At 39.5% G+C, this 17,913-nt stretch overlaps 1 protein-coding gene across 1 annotated transcript; it reads right to left on the bottom strand.

The window, feature by feature from the left end:
* Positions 1-13,289: 13,289 nt before the first annotated feature.
* On the bottom strand, positions 13,290-15,614 carry LOC138900167 (uncharacterized). Its single transcript, XM_070186882.1, has 3 exons — positions 15,516-15,614; positions 14,901-15,467; positions 13,290-14,852 (listed from the first exon to the last, which is right to left on the bottom strand). The coding sequence occupies exons 1-3, from the start codon at positions 15,612-15,614 to the stop codon at positions 13,290-13,292; spliced, it is 2,229 nt and encodes a 742-aa protein (XP_070042983.1).
* Positions 15,615-17,913: the final 2,299 nt, after the last annotated feature.

The following is a 17,913-nucleotide window of genomic DNA, read 5'->3' as shown; positions in this document are numbered from 1 at the left end:
ATATATTCATTGGTTCTTGTCATCTACCACCACGGTTAGTGGCGCAACCACCGTACAAGGATCAAGGGAAAAGAAAGCGTATAATAATTGATGATATATGCTTTTTAAATAATTTGTTAGCATTAGATTGTGATTAATTTATACTATGTATTTTTCCTTTTTCCAATTATGCAGACATGCAATTTATTTTGTTGAAGAAAACCTGCTCCAGAATTGTGAGATTACTGCCAAGTATTTGGAAAAACATTTACGGAAAAGAAGGAAATTTGTAGCTACAATTGTGGGCTTGCCAATTTGTTTGGGAGTAATATATGGGAGAATCTATTATCTAACTATGGTTAAGAGCTTGCTTTAATTAATTAGATTTAAATCATTGATATTAAAATAAGACACATGTCACTCATCGATGTGAGAACTTAGGCAAATGGAGACATGAAAATGGAGAGGAGTTGGATCCTAACTAAATAGTCTATTTCCTATTTGGCCAGCGAGATTATTATCATTATTCGAATTTTAATAATGATAAAAATGTTAAGTGACTTTTTCGTTAGCCTAAATTTTTGGCGACGAAATTTATCAGGAGAGTTGTATTCTTAGTGATCAATAGAGAGAAAATTATTATTCCTAAATAATTTTTTTCATTTGTCAAAGTTTTAATAAGTAAAGTTACGGGATACTAGAAAGCAGAGGTGGATATAATGTAAAGGTATGTTCAATTGTACTCAATATTTTTTGATACATAATATAAATAATACGTATGTAAAAAGTCAATAAACTTTTAAAAGACTTACATTATAAACCTAATTTTAAAAGTATAATAGGTTCATTGATTAAAAAAATCTAAAGTAAACCCATTAAATTAAAATTTTAAATTTGCCTCAGTTTGAAAATAGCATATGTACTTAATAAAATAGTCGAGATATACGGAACCACAACTATATAAGAAAAAGATATTTTCTCCGTCGTAATTTATGTGATATTTTTTTTATTAGTCGGTCCCCCAAAAAATTATTACCTTTCTTTTAGAAATAATTTATACTTTATTTTAAACTATATTTAAAAGTTTTTATTTTTTTAATTTGGTAGCGAATTAAATACCGCCACATCTGGGATGGAAGGAATACAAGCAAATGGATTGTAGAAAAATGGAGGTTGTTAAGCTTCATGGCCAAGAACTGACCACGTTAGCGTTAAAACTTCTTCCCCTGTGATTTTTTTCTAGAAGAAGTGGGACCTGAATATATCACAGTTAAGTTGATGACAGTTTGTAATTCTATATTTAAAACTATATTGGAATTAATACATTTAATAATTTTCTGAAGAATAATTTATTCCAGTCGCATCTTGCTCAAAAGAATAGATAAATTAACTTTCATAAAATAGATATATTGTGCTCAATAAAATTGAATCTTGGATATATCAAAAGAACATAAAACGAAAGAGTTTGGCACGGCCACACGAAAATACTTATTCATTTTTAGTGTTCACGTCAAACCAATCAACTAAACCAAAAGAATCAAAACTCTAAGGGGTCATTTGGTTTGAATATATGTTATGTTGGGATAAGTTATACTAGGATCAGTTTTATCTTGGTATGTTATATTAAAAATAATATCTGCATAATTTTTAAGAAGAAGATATAAGTTAACCCGGCACTAATCACCCCATTCCCTACAAGGTATAAGTTATTCTGGTATTAATTTTAATCCCGGGATAACTTATCACAGGTTTACTAACCAAACAAAGTATTAAGGTGGTGTTAAATTTTTATCCCATCACTATTTATACTTATACCTCATACCAAACGACCCCTAAGTGAGAATATATATCTAATCATGATTAAGTAGCAAAACACTTAAATTAAATTATGTATCTTGCGTTTATTTGTTTGGTGCAAATATGGGTGTGAGTAAGTTTTCTCCGATCACACAAGGAACCGTGAAAGACTACCATTCATGGCCTAATTAATTTCAATGTAAAATTTGCATGTGGCGCTCAGTTTTGCGCCACCCATTGAATTTGTACCCACTTTTTAAATTTTTTTAATTGATATCTAATTTTTAGGTAACTTCACATACATACATTTTTCTTGTGATGACCTGATAGGTCATTTATAGTTTTATCCTTTATTTATGTGTTTCGAGACCTCGAATAGCTCTGTTTAGCCTTTCTCGATTTGCGTGCGCAGTCCATTTCTTTTTTCAATAAAAAACTTATGTAAAAAATTGATATAAATGTGAAATCTTGCCTTAAAATTTATTTGAGTTGACTACGGTCGATGTTTTGTGTAAATGGATCCGGATAAATATTTTGACGGTCCCGATGGGTCCGTATCGTGATTTGGGACTCGAGTGTATGCCTGGAATCGAATTCGAAAGTCCCTAACTTGATTTAACATAATTTGTTAAAAAATAGTAAATTGAAGGTTTAAAGAATTTTTAGGTTTGATCTTAGGTTGACTTTGTTGCTATCGGGTTCGGATTCCGGTTTCGGAACTTGGTATAGGTTCATTTTAGTATTTATGACTTGTCTGATTCAGACGCCCGGTTATGAAATTGCATGTTCTTAAGTCTCTTTGAAAATATCATTTATTTTAATGTCTGATTCGTGGTTCTAGGTATTATTTTGGTATTTTGATTGTGCGAGCGAGTTTGTATGATGTTATTACACTTGTGTGCATGTTTGGTTTGGAGCCCGAGGGGCTCGGGTGAGTTTTGGATAGGCTATGGATGATTTTGAACTTAGAAGAATGCTGGTTTTTGAGGTCTGCTGATGTCTGGTGCATCCTTTTTCGCGATTGCGAAGCTACTCTCGCAATCGCAAAAAGTAACATGGACTGGGGGTGGATTTACCCTACGCGAACACGGGGAATAGGTCGCGAACGCGAAGTTTTGGGGGACTTACCCTTCGTGAACGCGAAGGTTTGTGGGGTTCTGGGGGAGTTAGGCAGGTCACTTTATACGAACGCGAAGGCAAGGGAGGCTAAGCCTTCATGAACGCGAAGAGGTGACCGCGATCGCGATGGCCTTTTTGCTTGTGCTCTTCGCGAACATGTCAGGTGCTTCGCGAACGCGAAGAACACCCGATGCCCAGATTTTAAAACTTCCAAAAATTGAGATTTCACCTATTTTTCACCATCTTCTCATTAGAGCTCGGCCTAAAGGTGATTTTGAAGAGAAATTTTATCACCATTTCATAGGTTAGTATACTTTAACTCGTTTGCTTCCATTTCCATCAACAACCATTAATTTCTAACCTTAATCTATGCTCTTTCATGGTAGAAAAATTTGGGAATTGGGAAGAATCAGGAGTTTTTGTAAAATTGAGATTTAGACCTCAAATTGAGGTCGGATTTCGAAACTAATTGCATAATCGGGCTCAAGGGTAAATGGGTAATTGGAGTTAATCCGAATTTCGGGTTTTGACCAAGCGAGCCCGGGTTTGACTTTTGGAAAAAGTGTAAATATCTTAACTTTATGTATTGTAATTAATTTCTCTAGCATTGTTTGTTGATATTAAGTCGATTTTGGTTAGATTCGGTTGGTTTGGAGGCGAATTTTAGAGGAAAGGCCCAAGTTGAGCTTTGATTTGCTTGCGGAGCGAGGTAAGTGTTGGGTTTAATCTTGATTTGAGGGAATTAGAAACCCTTGAGCTATGTGTTATGTGATTTACATATGTAGCGGCATATATGCGAGGTGACAAGTGTATATACGTCGTCAAAGTAGTTATTTTTATGCTTTCCCGTATTTCATTAATTATCTCATTCCATGTCTTAACTGTTACATGTCTTAATTGCTTTCTATGTCGTAACTTGTTACTTGTTATCAATTTACTCTTATATTGAAATGTTCGTTTCTTTCATGACTCCATGATTAATTGCTACTTTCCTTACCTGTCTTACTTGTATACTTTAATTGTCATATAATTGGCTAAGCTTGTCTTGTTGCCTCGTATTAATTGTAGCATTCCTTGTTTTGGTGCGGGGTTCCTTTATGACTTTGCTTTCATATTCTTTACTCGTAAAGATTCTTGTGAATTGAGTTGTTGATTTGATTATATTTAATAATTTTGTTTTATGGATGGGGTTGCACGTCACAACGGGTAGAATAAGGGATGATTGATATTGATATGGTGAGATCGGGTTACACGACGCAACATATTGTATATGTGATTTTGATATGGTGAATTAAGGGAGGATTATGATACTGATTCTGATTATACGGTGGGATCGGGTTGCACGCCGCAACGAATTTTATATGTGATTCTGATATGGTGAAATAAGAGAGGATTATGATATTGATTCTGATTATATAGCGGGATCGGGTTGCACGCTGCAACGGATTTTACATATTATTCTTGATATTGATATGGTGAAATAAGAAAGGATTGTGTTTGTACAGTGTGATCGGATTGTATGCCGCAACTGATTGTGTGTTATGTATTCACTGTTGCATTGTGTTAGTTTTCAATGTTTTCATACGAGATTCCGAGGACTAATGTTTATGGTTTTTACTGATTTCGAGGATCGAGTTTATTTCATAAGTTAACTGCCTTACTTTTTCTGTTATTATTATTATACTGAGTACAAGTTATTGTAAGCGACCCGCTTTAGCCTCGTCACTATTTCGTTGAGGTTAGACTCGGCACTTACATAGTACATGGGGTCGGTTGTACTCATAGTACACTCTGCACTTCTTGTGCAGATTTTGGAGTCCGTCCTAGCTGCGATCAGTAGATTGCTCGGATTGATTGCTGATCACGCCCAACTATGCCTTGTAAAAAGGACAACGCGGTCGCTGCAAATATAATCCGGTTCAAGTCCGGAGTCGAATCCCACAGGGAACTAACCTATTTACTACAACCTTAAATAATGCTAATGATGAGCTCAGACAACTTCCGGATGCAAGAGTTTTATGAATAATCAGTGGAATTTATTTAGCCAAGAAAAAAATGATAATAAAATTAGGAATAATTAAGACTAAAATTGAATTCAAGGGTAAAAGGATCTAGGGCTATTGATTTCCCCAATTGCCGGATTAATTCTCAACTCTTTTAGCTATAATCTCGCCGTAATACTCTATGAGGATTATGAGTTCCGGGCTACCGTAATTACCTTTCGATCAATTACAATAATTTACTAGAAGCATTCTCTCGAACTACTCTAGTTAACAATTTACGCAACTCAGAATTATCCCACCAAAGTTTCGTTATTTCTAACCCCACTTTTAAATTCAAGTAATTATTCTCTTAACTTTCTCAAAAGTGGTGTTGTTCAACAACAATCTAACCAAGTGTTCTTTCTCAAGCAACACAAGGTGAATAAACACGATTAATCGAGGGCCCTTTCAATTAACCATAATACAATACGTAATTGAACAATCATAGAACAAATACGGCTCAATTATAACAAAATAGAGTCCAGACTTCATCCAATAATTGGTTCCATCAACCCTAGATAATAGATTTAGCTACTCATACTAATGGAAAATAAATCACTAAAATAATTCATAATCAACAAATAGAAGTACGAAGAAGAAGATGAAAACTCTTAGGAATTTATCCGTATTCTCTCCCTCATTCTTGCCTCTAAAAATCTTCTAAAAATAACTCCCCGCACTCCTGGGCGAGTTTTGGTTTCATATAGGTTTAGGTTAGTCGCCTAGGAAATTACATAATTAACTCTGCGTGTTTGGCTTTCGTCCGCCCGTCCGCGGCCGTGGATTCGACTGCAGATTTGGACTGCCTCACTTCCTTGAGTTCGCGGACCAGTTCGCGGCCCACTCCGCGGCCGCGCACCTGGAGGGGTCGTTTCGCTGGCTTTTCTCGCTCCTTTTCGATCGGGTTAACCTTCGATTGCCCTTTCACATTCCATGTTGACTCCAAAATAGTCGTTAACTCCCTCCTAGCTAGGAGTAGCTACTGCAAAGCATCAAATTCTTAATTAGAGCATTTTTTTTTATCTTTTAGCATTCAAATATCAATAAAGTGCGGCTAAATTAGAGTGTAAGTAGTGTCTAAATTGCATAAATATAGCCTACTATCAATACCCCACACTTAAACCACTGCTCGTCCCCGAGCAATCAAACCACAATCTAAGAGGCCTAACTTCACTGAGCGACTTCCCTACTCGTCACACCAAGAATATTTCAATTTATACATTAGTGCAACATCTACACCTCAAGAGTTGACTCCCTCTAGCCACGCAATGTTCCTAACCGACTTACTTACTCTATATCAAAGGTCCAGACTTACCTCTCCTTCATGAATCAAGTGCCTACTCACAACAAAAGAGACTCATTTCACAATTAGTAAAATTCACACATACTGAGGAACTTTAGAAGGAATAGAATTCACTCACCCTCAGAAATGACATTCTTGTGCCACAGAAAACGCACTATAGGCTTGCCCGTAGTGTACGACTCTACTAATTGAGCTCACTCAGTCTAGGATCAAGTAGGACTTTATTTGGATATAATGTAGGCTCACTCCTTATTTCCTAGTTCCACTCAAAAGCTCCATCAACTACCCCACACTTTATCCTTTGTAAATTTATAGTATTTCCAGTGCTTACGAGAGGTAAAGGATTCAAAAAGATGGTTAATTCAAACAAGGGATAGGGCTTGTAATGTGGTTGCCAAGGAAACAATATTACAGGCTCAACGGGGTTAACTATGGTACATAGCAAATAGGTGGGTGGAGTATGTATATATATGGTTCAATAAAGAAATGCCTATATCACTTGCCAGACTAAACAAGACTACCATTTCGCTTTGCAGACACACGGGGTAAGTTCTAGGCGTTAAATGTCATGCACAAAATATAACAAACCTTCCACACACATGGCACATGACTCATTCCAGATTAGATCATCAAACACTCAGATCAGGGTACTTCAGCCAAATTAAGAACACACATTTTAAGGCCTTCTTACAAGAGTTAACAAATGAGCTTAAGCGTCACACTAAAGTAACCGCTATATTCAAGGCATTACGAAATCAAACAAGGCTTCCTATTTTAACTATGCCCATAGCCCTTAAGTTGCTAACTAAAAAATAAAAAGCTAACTACACCCGGTTCAAACAAACCCTTGGAAAAGAATCGTGGTTTGAAGAAAAACCAAGGGGAAATTGATACACTACTATAAAAGAAAATCTTTTTTTTTTCTTTCGACTTTAGTCCCTCAAGAAATCCATCGAATGATATCCATCGTTGGGCCAAGTCGAAATTGATTTATATAAATAAACTACGAAACTCTCTACATACAACAAAATATCCTCCACCCCACACTTAAAAAGATGGCATGTCCCCACGCCATACAAAGTAAAGTAATGTGAGGTAATGGAACTTCCCTGGTGGATCAGTCTTGATCGGAGACAGTGCCAGGGTCGAGATGACATGCTCTCCCCAGTGCACGCAGCCAGCCCATGATTTTCTTTTCTGACTTCGCATTTTGGGTTGCCAGAGCATCAACTCTGGTCCCTAATTACGGAAGTGCGCAGTCCTGTCATGTCTTGTTCTAGGGCTGTCATTCGCGTGCTCCGTCTTCCCTGGGATGGTCCTTCAGTCACTGCAGCTTGTTCCTGTAGGGGTGAGGCAGGTTCAACCTCTTCCTGCCCTTCGTCGTCCTCTTCCTATGCATTAGAATCGTCACTATGAGTTGCCCTTGGTGCCACCTGGTCTTTCCCGATGGTCACTTTGTCTGCCTGAAACTTTGTTTCTTTCTTTACCATGCCATCCGCATTTGGGTTCTCAGGTACCCTTGCTGTCCGGCACAATCCAGTGATCAGAGAGGGGAAAAAAGAACCCATACCTCTTATGTATTGAATGGACGAACATCTCAGACTGAAGAACCTTGGCCACATCGAAGTTGTGGCCATTCACGAAGCACCATATCAAGGCAGCTCTCGGACCATTTACCTCCGTGGTGTTGTGGGATGGCAGTAAGCGACTGTTGATGATGTACAACCAGTATTTTCCTTCAAAAGTGAGTGAGGAAGAGTGTAGCTTCAATCCCGGCACAACCCACACTACCTCTTTGTCTGGTGCACAGATATTTCTAAAAAACCTGTTCCATGTGATGGGTTCTCTCCTGTAAGTATCATAGAAATCCTCCTCCCCATTGAATTCAGGCAATCGATACACTCTCTTGATGGCTTCTAACGAGGCATCCACCCTCATGTGTCGCACAGTGCATATTGTATCCTCATGTTCGGGACAGTTGACATAGAACTCCCAAACAAGCATCAAGTTACCCTCCTCCGGCTCTTCGAAAAAGCTGTCCAATCTGTGCCTGATCAACTCCCGATACATATTAGGGCATTCATACTGGAGGGACACCCTGTCAATACCCCTTTCCGGTACAGGTTTTTTGTGGCCTTCAAACTGAAACGGTCTTGGGCAGCTCTGGAGACAAACCTAGTACGATCAAACTGAGATGCACTGGTCGGTGCCCGTCCTCGAGATAGGACTCCATGACCACTTGATGAGGCCCCAGTAGCACGTCTCTTCCTCGAAGGTTGTATGTTACCTACACAATAAATACTACTATCAGTGGGGAGAGAAATATGTGTCCCAATTGCGGGTACTTAGACTTCACTCGCATAATTGGTCACAATTTATCTTCAATACTCACTAAGGCAAATCAACAAACAGGTAGTGTGCATATGTACCCCCCAAGTCACCCAAAGACCCAATCAGACTACCAATCCTCATAAACCCAATAATGGCTTCCTCCAAATCAATCAATTCAAATAGCCTCCATATACCACATATAAACCACAATCTAAATTCCAGACAAAAGTACCTATGATTTTACTACCCTATACAGAAAAGGAAAAAAAAGGAAAAAATACTAAGAAAGAGGAATAAAATATAGCAATTATCTCAGCATGATTAGATTAAGTAGCCACAATTGATTTCTTAGTCGATCACCAAGATATGACAGTGCCTTCATATGTAAACATATATCCTGTTTGAGATTAAGCTGTGGGTCAGATAAATACCCAGCATCGGCATAACTAACAAGATCGGAACTATAATCATTGCCATAAAATAATCCAATATCGATAGTCCCTTTTAAATACCGCAATATGTGTTTGATTACATTCCAACGTCTCCTTGTAGGAGCAGAGCTATATCTTGTTAAGACATTAACTGAAAAAGTTATGTCAGACCTTGTAAAGTTAGAAAGATACATTAGTGCACCAATTGCACTAAGATATGGTACTTCGGGACCAAGAAGCTCTTCATTATTTTCATGAGGTCGGAATGGATCTTTATTTATATCGAGTGATCTCACAACCATCGAGGTATTCAATGGATGTCCTTTATCCCTATAGAATATCTTTAAAATCATTTTAGTGTATGCTGATTGATCGACAAAAATTCCATCTTTCATATACTCAATTTGTAGACCAAGACAAAATTTTGTCTTTCCAAGATCTTTCATTTCAAATTTTTTCTTTAAATAGTCTATTGCTTTAGGAAGCTCCCTAGGAGTTCCAATGAAATTTAAATCATCAACATACATGGAGATTATAACAAATTTAGATCCAGATCTTTTTATAAAGACACAAGGACAAATTGAATCATTCGTGTACCCTTCTTTCAGCAGGTACTCACTCAGGCAATTATATGTAACGACCCGGCCGGTCATTTCAAGAGTTATAGCCCCGTTTTCCCTATTTCTACTTCTTTTTATGTCATTCAGCTATATTATGTTATATCAGGTTAGTTGGTTTGGGACCAGAGTGGTTTCAGAGTGAATTGAGACACTTAGTCTCTTAAGTAGAAACTTAAGTTAGAAAAGTCAACCGGATGTTGACCTATATGTCAACGATCTCTGATTTGAATTCTGATGGTTCTGTTAGCTCCGTTAGGTGATTCTGAACTTAGGAGTACGTGCAGAATATGATTTGGAGGTCCGTGGTAGAATTAGGCTTGAATTGGCAAAATTGGAAATTTGGCGATTTCGGTCGGCAGTGAAAAATTTGATATCGGGGTCGAAGTGGAATTCCGAAAGTTGGAATAGGTTCGTAGTGTCATTTTTGATGTGTGTGAAATATTTGAGGTCATTCGTACGTGGTTTGGTTATTTTCGGCATCGGTTGCCGAATTTAAAAATTTAGAAGTTCTTAGGCTTGAATCCGAGGGTAATTTGATGATTGGATGTTGTTTTGAGTGATTCGAAGGTTCGACTAAGTTTGTATGTTGATATATGACTTGTTGGTATTTTTGGTTGAGGTCCCGATAGCCTCGGGATGATTTCGAAAGGTTAACGGGAAGTTTGAAGTTGGAAAATACAGTTGGTGCTGCTGTTCTGGTGTGGCCGCACCTGCGGATTGGGAACCGTAGGTGCGAGTTTTGCAGGTGTGGAATTTAGTCGCAGGTGCGGAGTTTGGAAGCCTGGGGTTTTATCGCAGAAGCGGATGAGGGGTCGCACCTGCGAGACCGCAAGTGGGAAGAGGTGATCGCAGGTGCGGTTTTAGGACCTTAATTGACTTCCGCAGATGCGGGCTTTTGGGCGCAGAAGCGGAGGCCGCAGGTGCGCTATTTGGACCGCAGATGCGGTTTTGCTGGGCAGAAAGACATAAATTGAACCCTTCGCGAATTTTGGCCATTCTTCACAATTTCAACTCGGTTTTTGGAGCTTTTAGAGGGTTTTGAAGAGGGATTCAAGGGAAGACTCGTTGAGGTAAGGTTTTGAACTTAATACTCGAATATATGATGGATTTCAATTGTTTAAGCATGGAAATTGTAGAAATTAGGGGTGAAATTGGGGAAACTAGGGCTTGGAATTTTTGGAGAGTAATTTAAGGATTTGAAGGACCAAACGATGTAGGATTTTGATGAATTTGGTATGGTTAGACTCGTGAGTAAATGAGCTTGCTAGTTTTGTAAATTTTGTCAGATTTCGAGACGTGGGCCCGGGGGCCAGGTTTGAGCCAATTTCGGGTTTTGGTCTAATTTTGTAGCTTTTCTTGTGGAATTCATTTCATTAGCACGTATTGATGGTATTGTACTGATTGTGAATAGATTTGCAGCATTTGGAGGCTGAGTCCAGAGGCAAGAGCATTGCGGGGTAGAGATTTGACCGGTTTGAGGTAAGTAACGATTATAAATCTAATCCTGAGGGAACGAAACCCCGAATTTTGTATCATTCTACTATTTTTAGTGACGCACATGCTAGGTGATGGGTGTGTGGGCGTGCACTGTTGGAGATTGTGACTTGGTCCATCCCGTAGCAACTGTAAAGTTGCATATTTTGTTGAAACTATATGATACTTATATGTTTTAGAAAGAGTTTCTGTAAACTGGGTTGAATGCCATGTTTGGGCCTTCGACAGTGCTGTTTGGACCCATAGGGTTTTTTTTTTCTTCTTGCCCTCCTCTCATTGTTTTCGATTGAAAATCTATACTCAGTCATGTTTATACTTGTTTACCGCATAACTCGATTTTATGATTCTATTTTGATGCATATAAATGTTTTGGACCGAATGCCCTGTTTTACTGAAATACCCGAGTGGCTTTAGATGTTTATGACTGAGTGAGGCCGAGGGCCTGATTTGTGAGGATGAGTGTGGATCGGGGCTGCCCGCCTGCAGCTTACTTTATTATTATAGTACGTGAGTTGTCCGTGCATCACATGAGTTGTCCGTGCAGATTATAGCGCTTGGGCTGAAGGAGCCCCTCCGGAGTCTGTACACACCCCCAGTGAGCGCATGTACCTACTGAGTGTGAGTGCCGAGTACCGAGTGCCGAGTGCTGAGTGACTGGGAGGCATGAGTGATTGTGAGATATGCCCGAGTGGCAAGAGTGATTGTGAGGCATGCTAGAGTGGCACGAGTGACTGTGAGGTTTGCCCGAGGGGTTGTTTATGAGTGATGTTTTGCCCGAGGGGCTGTTTATAATTTCATCATTTTTGCTCACCTTTGCATTTTTCCTCTGTCTGAAAACTATTGAAAAATATCTTTAAATGATTTTTACTGAAACTGGGTTAAACGAGATGTTCTGATTCAAATCCTGATTTTAAATGCATGTGGTATTTTACTGAGATTTTCCCAATATAAATGTTATATGCTTTATTGCTCGTCACTACTACTCGGTCTTTATTTATTGTTGTTACTTACTGAGTTGGCGTACTCACGTTACTCCCTGCACCTTGTGTGCAGATTCAGGTGTAGCTGGACACGGTAGCGGTTATTGAGTGTTTTGGTTGCAAATTTTTCTTGGAGATAGAAAGGTAGCTGTTTGGCGATCGCAACCCCTGCTTTTCTCCCTCTTATCTTCTTCTAGTTGTATTTATTTATTTTCCAGGTTGAGTTAGCCTTGATATTGTTAGACAGTTTGTAGTAGATTCTCATGACTAGTGACACCCACCGCTGCCAATATATATTTGTTACCATACGAGCTGACGATCGGCCCCATAAAGTCGATCCTCCACATGTCAAAAACCTCCACCTCTTGAATTGTGGTCATCGGCATCTCGTGACGGCGAGATATGTTTCCTGTCCTTTGGCATTCATCGCAACTTTTAACCCAAGAATGGGCATCGTTGAACAGAGTAGGCCAATACAATCTTGATTCCAATACTTTTACTGTTGTCCGGATTCCTCCAAAGTGTCCACCATATGGTGAAGCATGGCAAGCCTGCAAAACAGAAGGTTGATCTTTCTCGGGGATACACCTCCGGATCATGTTATCTACACATATTTTAAACAATAGAGGTTCGTTCCAATAAAAGGCTCGACAGTCGCGGAAGAACCTTTTCTTTTGAATTGAGGAGAGTTCATAAGGTACAATACCGTTTGCTAAATAGTTAGCAATATCAGCATACCATGGCGTCTCCTCCATTGTCACAGCAAGTAACTGTTCATCCGGGAATGTCTCTGTTATGTCTTCAACCTCCATTCTCTTTTTAGCTCCTTCCAATCTTGAGATGTGGTCTGTCACTTGATTGTCCGTCCCCTTTCTGTCACAAATTTCCAGATCGAATTCTTGTAGCAAAAGAACCCAGCGAATCAAGTGTGGCTTTGAATCCTTCTTTGCTATCAAGTACCTAATTGCTGCATGGTCAGTATAAACAATAACTTTTGAGCCAATTATGTACGACCTGAATTTGTCGAAGGCAAACACTACAGCCAATATTTCCTTTTCGGTTACAGTGTAATTGAGCTGTGCACAGCTGAGCGTCCTGTTTGCATAGTAAATCGGGTGCATCATCCTATCTTTTCGCTATCCCAAGATTGCTCCTATAGCATAATCACTGGCATCGCACATGAGCTCGAATGGTTACTCCCAGTTGGGTGCAACAATGATGGGTGCAGTTATCAGTCTCTTCTTCAGCTCCTCAAATACCAACCTGCAATTATTAGAAAACACAAAGGGTTGATCCTTTTCAAGAAGTTTACATAAAGGGTTAGGAATCTTAGAAAAAACTTTTATGAATCGCTTGTAAAACCCGACGTGCCTAAGGAAACTTCTCACTGCCTTGACCGAAGTGGGCGGTGGCAATTTCTCAATAACATCAACTTTAGCATGGTCATCCTCAATTCTCTTATTGGACACTCGATGCCCCAAAACTATTCCTTCTTGTACCATAAAATGGCACTTTTCCCAATTCAGCACCAAATTTGTCTCCACACATCTTTTGAGCACTCTTCTTAAATTGTGAAGACAATCTTCGAATGAATCCCCCACCATGAAGAAATTATCCATAAACACCTCCATAATATCCTCCACCATGTCAGTGAAAATAGCTAACATGCCCCGCTGGAATGTAGCCGGTGCATTGCAAAGTCCAAAGGGCATTCTCCGAAAGGCAAATATGTCATATGGATAAGTGAAGGATGTTTTCTCTCTGTCTTCCGGGGCTATCGAGATCTGGTTATACCCCGAGTATCCATCCAAGAAATAGAAGTGGGACCGTCCATCTAACATGTCCAACATTTGGTCAATGAAAGACAATGTGAGATGGTCCTTTCGAGTGGCTATGTTCAGTTTCCGATAGTCCATGCAAATCCTCCACCCCATGACTGTACGAGTCGAGATCAAATCATTATTCTCATTTTGTACGACCGTCATTCCTCCCTTTTTTGGCACACATTGGACAGGACTGACCCAGTTGCTATCATAGATGGGGAAGATTATACCCGCATCCAGCCACCTGATCACTTCCTTCTTTACTACTTCTTTCATATTTGGGTTCAGACGTCGTTGATGTTCCCTAGAAGGTTTGTGCCCCTCTTCTAGAAGAATTTTGTGCATGTAAAAGGCTGGGCTGATACCCTTTATGTCTGCCATGGTCCAACCAATGGCAGTCTTACATTCTTGCAATAACTTCAATAGTTGCTCTACCTGCACAACTAGCAAACCAGATGATATAATAACAGGCAAAGTAGAATTAGGCCCCAAAAAAGCATACTTGATGTGGGCTGGAAGAGGTTTCAAGTCCAGTTGTGGTGGCTCCTCTATTGATGGTTTTGCAGGTGGTGATGCTCTCTCTTCTAAGCGTATGGGCTCGAACTGAGGTTCCCTTTTCCAGAATCCTTGACCTTCGAGAGCCATGACCCACTCTGCTAACCCTTCACCATCCATCTCTTCCAAATTCATCAAGCAGGCTTCTAGTGGATCCTTGACATTAAGGGTCTCATCCTCTTCTTGCAGTATCACATCTACGGCCTCCACTAGTGAGCATTTTGCAAATTCACTAGGTCTCCTCATGGATTGTTGAACGTTGAATATTATTTCTTCATTGTTTAACCTCAGTTTTAACTCTCCAATCTCACAATCAATTAATGCTCTCCCAGTGGCTAAGAATGGCCTTCCCAGAATAATGGGTATCTCTTCATCCACCTAACAATCAAGAATAACAAAGTCTGCAGGAAAAACAAATTTTTCCACTTGCACAAGCACATCATCAAGAATTCTTGTCGGTCTTTTGACTATGCGATCAGCCAGTTGCAGCAACATTGAGGTCGGTCTAGCTCTGCTAATGCCCAGTTTTGTATAGATTGCCAATGGCATCAAGTTTATGCTGGCTCCCAAGTCACACAATGCTTTAGCAAAAGTATAACTCCCAATAGTGCATGGGATAGTGAAGCTACCTGGATCAGACACCTTTTGGGCCATAGGTCTTGTCACTACCGCGCTGCAGGTCTGTGTCAGAGTTACAGTGGACAGGTCCTGGAAGTCAAATTTCCGCGACATCAGGTCCTTCATTATTTTTGCATACCCTGGCATTTCCCTCAAAGCATCCATCAGTGGAATATTCAATTGAATCTGTCGAAGCATTTCCATGAATTTCCTGTATTGATCATCTTTCTTTTGTTTTGCCAATCTCTGAGGGAATGGTGCAGGAGTCAATCCCTGTCCATTACTTGATGTCTTTTCTTTGTTGGAAGCTTCTGGCACAAGAGGTGCCACCTGTTCTGAGACTTGTTCACCGTCCTTCTCCTTACCCTTGTCAACCTGTGCTTATTCAATTACAACCTCGGTGAGCTCTGCTGACTCATCTGCCTCTAATGTAACTGGAGTAGTTGGCGTAGCCTCTCTCCTAAATTGAGCAACTTCTTGCTCTCTGTCAAAATCTCTTCCATTCCTTAGACTCACTGCCATTAGCTAATTTGGGTTCTGTTCCTTTGGGTTAATATTTGTATCTGCAGGCAATGTTTCTTGGGGGCGATTATTCAAGGCCATAGACAACTGTCCCAGTTGAGTTTCAATGCCTTTGATTGCTGAATCATGTGCTGCTAACTTTTCTTGCATCTTACCATTTGTTCCAATGAGTTGTTGCAGCATACCCCTGATTTCTACCATATTGTTGTCATGTTGTTGATGAGGTGGTTGATAGACCAATTATTGTTGGTGCTGCTGATTATAGCCCTGTTGCCTTTGATAAGGCACAACTTGACCTTGTGGTCGTGCGCCTCCAGAATTGGGGTTGTGTTGTGGCAGGTTGGGTCTGTACTGCTGGTTTGGTGCTAGTCCCCATTGTTGCCCACCTTGCCTATGACCTCCAAAATTATTGATATAATTCATGTCTTCTCTGATGCCCTGATTGTCATTCTCTCCACTCCACGAGCACACATATGACTGGTTTATGCAAGGAGTGCACAATCTTCCATTCGTTGTATCAACAATGTGCACTTGCTTTGTACCAATCTCATCAATTTTCTTTATCAGTATGCTCATATGAGTCATGAGAGTGGCTATGTTCTCTGCATGGGAATTGTTTAGGTCAAGAGAAACATAATGAACTATTGGTGTAAGTGTCGTACCTCTAGCCATCCAGCCTGAATTTTGAGCCATCTTGCCAAGACGAATCTTGCACTCTGGGAATGTCTTGCTAAAAAATGCACCCCCAACTGAATCATCTATATTGGCCTTCAAACTATCTGCTAAACCCATGTAGAATCTCTGTCCCAACATCTGATATGGAATATCATGGTGTGGACACTTCACTAGCATACCCTTGAACCTCTCCCAGGTTTCTTGCAAGGACTCAGTTGGTTTCTGCCTGAACTGCAATATCTCATCAATCTGCCTTGCAATCTTGTTGGGAGGATAAAACTTGTTTAAGAACTGTTTGACTAATTCTTCCCAAGTGGCAATGGAGTTTATTGGGAGTGAATTCAGCAAAGTTTGAGCCTCTCAAGTCACAGAGAATGGAAACAATAATAGCTTGATGGCTTCAGGAGTCACATTCGGCTGTCTTTGGGTCACACATATTGATAGGAAATTCTTCAGATGTTGTTGTAGGTCTTCAATGTATGACCCGGAGAACAGTCCCTTATTTTGCAACAGATGCAACATGTTGTTGGTGATCTGGAATGTCTCCGCTTGTATCTGAGGTACAACAATGGTGGTGGCTAAGTTATCAGCAGTTGGTTGTACCCAATCATATAGAGCAGCTTCTGGCACAAGAGGTGCCACCACTCCATTGTTTGGGTCAACCTAATTATTCCGATTATTTTCGTCGACATCGTCCATGTTGTCCATTTTAATTTCGAGTGTGTATTTTTGTTGTAACTGTTTGTTCTTCTTGTTGGCTCGATTTAATGCCCTGAATGCTTTCTCGGGGTCTGAGAGTCCTTCAAAAAGTTCACCAGTCCTCGAAGAGCTTTTAGGCATACACCTGAGTCACAGGAGAAGTCAAACATGAGAATTTCAATGGAAAACTTTAAACACCGTAAGAAATTGATCTAAACTAAGAATCCTAGTAATTCTTCTAAGTTGTAATAAATAACACCGTTAGATCCCCGGCAACGATGCCAAAATTTGATCACGCCCAACTATGCCTTGTAAAAAAAACTACGCGGTCGCTGCAAATATAACCCGGTTCAAGTCCGGAGTCGAATCCCACATGGAACTAACCTATTTACTACAATCTTAAATAATTCTAATGATGAGCTTAGACAACTTCTGGATGCAAGAGTTTTATGAATAATCAGTGGAATTTATTTAGCCAAGGAAAAAATGACAATAAAATTAGCAATAATCAAGATTAAAATTGAATTCAAGGGTAAAAGGATCTAGGGCTATTGATTTTCCCAATTGCCGGATTAATTCTCAACTCTTTTAGCTATAATCTCGCTGTAATACTCTATGAGGATTATGAGTTCCGATCTACCGTAATTACCTTTCGATCAATTATGATAATTTACTAGAAGCATTCTCTCGAACTACTCTAGTTAACAATTTATGCAACTCAGAATTATCCTACCAAAGTTTCGTTATTTCTAACCCCCACTTTTAAATTCAAGTAATTAATCTCTTAACTTCCCCAAAAGTGGTGTTGTTCAACAACAATCTAACCAAGTGTTCTTTCTCAAGCAACACAAGGTGAATAGACACGGTTAATCAAGGGTCCTTTTAATTAACTACAATACAATACGTAATTGAACAATCATAGAAC

Source organism: Nicotiana tomentosiformis, chromosome 10 (assembly GCF_000390325.3).
Source record: "Nicotiana tomentosiformis chromosome 10, ASM39032v3, whole genome shotgun sequence".
Lineage (NCBI taxonomy): Eukaryota > Viridiplantae > Streptophyta > Magnoliopsida > Solanales > Solanaceae > Nicotiana > Nicotiana tomentosiformis.
This window is presented reverse-complemented; position numbering and strand designations above follow the sequence as displayed.